At 31.1% G+C, this 3,416-nt stretch overlaps 1 protein-coding gene across 2 annotated transcripts; it reads left to right on the top strand.

Moving 5' to 3' along the window:
- The first annotated feature begins 995 nt into the window (after positions 1-995).
- On the top strand, positions 996-3,124 carry LOC132055995 (uncharacterized). Of its 2 annotated transcripts, none has more exons than XM_059448034.1 (3): positions 996-2,345; positions 2,446-2,681; positions 2,779-3,124. In XM_059448034.1, exons 1-2 carry the CDS (start codon positions 1,077-1,079, stop codon positions 2,641-2,643), a joined length of 1,467 nt encoding a protein of 488 aa, XP_059304017.1. In that variant the 5' UTR covers positions 996-1,076; the 3' UTR covers positions 2,644-2,681; positions 2,779-3,124. The 2 variants fall into 2 exon arrangements, with proteins under 2 accessions (XP_059304017.1, XP_059304018.1); XM_059448035.1 differs by having other exon boundaries at positions 998-2,345; positions 2,449-2,681.
- Positions 3,125-3,416: the final 292 nt, after the last annotated feature.

Raw genomic sequence — 3,416 nt, 5'->3', positions numbered from 1 at the left:
TCAAGGTAAGAATAGGTTTTAAATCAAAAGAATAAATACAAATAGACTATCATTATTAACAAAGACATAATTTCACTTGATCAGGTAAGAATAGGTTTTAAATCAAGAATTAGATAAATACAAATAGACTATCATTGTTAAATAACTTAAAAATGAATCAAATTGTAAATTATAGTCCAAGTACGTTAGTTAATTAATCAAATTTTACGTGTGCACGCTTTCAACATAAAGCTTATCTAATAAATTACTATATTAAAAGAGTAACAATAAAATATTATAGTTATAAAAACATTGTAGTTAAAGAAACCAAACAGTAATAATACTAAATGCATAAAGTGGAGTATATTTTTTTACCTTTTTAATATTAAAATATTTTACAAAATACCGTATAATCAAAGACAAAATAGTTAAATTCAACATGAAAAAGTTATTACAATGTGAATTTCATAAAATGATTTATTAAATTAAGAAAAAGAAAAAAATGTTATTTTTTAACATTCATCTTTTGTAAGGAAAATGAAAGCTTAAAGTAAGAACAATTTAATTCTATTGACTTTTCAATATTTTTTTCGTGTGTTATATTTGAGAAAACATCTACAAAAATTCCTTGTAATATCAAGGGTTTTAATTATTTATATTTATTTATAAGTTAACTTTATTGATTTCATCATACAACAATATTTTTTCGCAGTAAATATCTCTGACATTAATTGAATATTGTAATACTTTTTGGTAAAAATTAAGTAAGTTTAATTCCAAAAACAAATGAAATTAACATAACATATGAAAAGCTGAATTTGGATCATCAGAGATTTTAATCTGAAAATATTTAAGTAAAATAGCAATTAGTAAGCCCAATGTTTGATTATTTTTTTTTAAAAAAAAATTATGATATAAATTAAAAAAATATTTTTCCTTAACTTTTGGATAGAAGCCTATTGAAAGTATGAAATTGATGTTAGAAATAAACAAACAATAGCAGAAAAAATTTACAAAATATCTACACTAGTCTCACAGATTCTTTTAAAAAAAAAAATTTGTAGGGTTATCCACGGGTTCAGTTCCGAGGCCACGCCATGGCTGAGCTCTGCCTCATGTCTGAAACAGTTGAAGAAATCGTTAAGAAACCAAGAATTTCTTGTTCTAATTCGGTGGATCTAACGTTGCGATTGCCCGATCATATTCTCCATTCGATATTTTCCTACCTTACATCTCAAGACCTAGTTAATGTCCACCTTGTTTCCAAGAATTGGCATCGTAACACCCCATCATATTTCGCTTTCAACTTTGACGAATCTCTTTTCCTTGAAAATGTTCCATATACGCCCCTTCGCATTATACATGAAACACATAACAAGTTCTTGGACTGGATCCGTTCTTCTCTCGAGACTTCTAAAAGTAAGTTAAACAAGGCTGACAAAAGAGTACTGCGGATTCTATTTTATTTTCATCAGAATATCTACGATATAATGAGATTGATGGACGAAAATGATTTCCATGAGGTGTACTTGAGATTTGAGTATTTTCATTACTCGTTACCCTATATTTTTCAATTAAAGTCAACATGCCTCACAGTTCTTCATCTAACTGCATGCACACTTGATGAACACGTGTTCCATGATGAAGCTAAATTTGCTTCTTTGCAGGAGGTAAAATTGGACGACGTTAGGGTAAGTGGAAAAACTCTATCCAAGTTTATTAGTAAGTGTCCAAATATTAGAGAATTGAGTTTGGAGGGTTGCAAGTTTCTACATTTTATAGTACTACCTAAATTAGACCGTTTGGAGAAGCTTTATGTGAACAATCCGCATATTCATCATCCTATTAGTAACATACAAGTTGTTGCCCTGAGTTTACAAGTCTTCCATTTGGCTTACTGTAATAGCATCAAAGTTGCGGTTCGTATGAATATCCGTGCTTGTAGAATGTTGCGGGAACTTCACTTGGATTGTCGAAAATTTCCTGAGGGTCTTGATCATGAACACTTCTGTTCAGATTTTCCTCATCTTGAAACTTTGTACCTTGGCCCTTGTGAGACATTGAAGCGTGTCAAAATTTCAAGTTCATCACTCAGAAACTTGACCTTAATGTTCACACAGCTGTATAATTATAATTATTCAAGAAAGAGTGTAGTTTGGGCTCCCAATTTATGTTATTTCCATTATGTTGGTAGAACATTTAAATCATCTTTAGCTCCAAGTGATACACCAAAGCTTTTAGAGAAAAACTGCATTTCTTTGGTTCCTCATATTGAGAAAATCAATAGAGCTTGGTTCCTCCAATTGAGAAGTCATCTTAAAAAGATTAGCAACCATATTGGATTGGTCTTAGTCATTCGTGAAGAGGTACGTGAACATCCTTTAAATCTTCTAATTAATCAGATTTATCTCTACTATTTATTTCCATCCTACTGACGAATCATCTTCTTACCATGCATGAATGATGAAGACAAGTTTTTCTGATCTGGGCAAACGAGGACATAAATTGTGGAGCATACCAATTGGACGAGCTCCAACACAATTGCTACCTCATATCAAACGCTTAAAGCTAGACATAAGGCTCAAAGTTCCAGAGGAATCCCATAGATGCTTGATGAAATATATAATTGACAACTTACTTTTGATGTCCAACCAAATGCATTGACTCTATCAATGCCAGCTAGTTATACTGAATTTGCACTTGTAATGTTCTCAAGCATATATTTTTCTTGGTTTTCCGTTTTCTCTTTAGGATTTTAAATTAAAATTCCTCTTATCATTTGCTTATTTATTTGCACAGGGAGTCTGCAACCAGTTATTCATAAGCAGAAGGGAAAGCAATTGTTGCACGGATACTCAGGACAAGTGCTGGCGCCATTTCCTAAAAGATTTTGTGGTTAAGGAACAAGTTAGTGATGATAAAGACAAGATGAAGAAGCTCAGTTTCGTATTTACTTGGCAATTCTTTAGTTAGTCACTCCCTTTTCTATTTGACACTGAATTTGTAAGCTGGGATACTTATGTATATGAGCTTTTCTATTATCAACTCCGCTGAACAGTTCAAGTGACATATATGTTCATCGCTCTTTCTATTAAAAGGATGAAATAAAATCATTGATCAAAAGAGTGGATTATTTGTTAAAGAAGTTGCAAACAATACAAATAAGATTGACATACACACGAATTTGTTTTTCCTACAAGTAACCATAATTTTCTTCTGTTTAGTTTTCCGATGAGTATGTGAATTCTGTATTTTAATATCTAAGTCAAAGAGAAGTGATGATAATAGTTAGAATAGTGCTTTTCACAATAATAATTGTAGGAAGTACAGTAATTTTCCATATGAGTTACGTTTATTATATATATTTTCTCTATCTTCATAAGATAGGGGTAAGGTCTGCATATACTCTACCCTACTCAGACCTCACTTGGTGGGAT

Source organism: Lycium ferocissimum, chromosome 5 (genome assembly GCF_029784015.1).
Source record: "Lycium ferocissimum isolate CSIRO_LF1 chromosome 5, AGI_CSIRO_Lferr_CH_V1, whole genome shotgun sequence".
NCBI classification, from domain to species: domain Eukaryota; kingdom Viridiplantae; phylum Streptophyta; class Magnoliopsida; order Solanales; family Solanaceae; genus Lycium; species Lycium ferocissimum.
The sequence above is the reverse complement of the archived record's forward strand: the minus strand, read 5'-3'. Positions and strand labels throughout refer to the sequence as shown.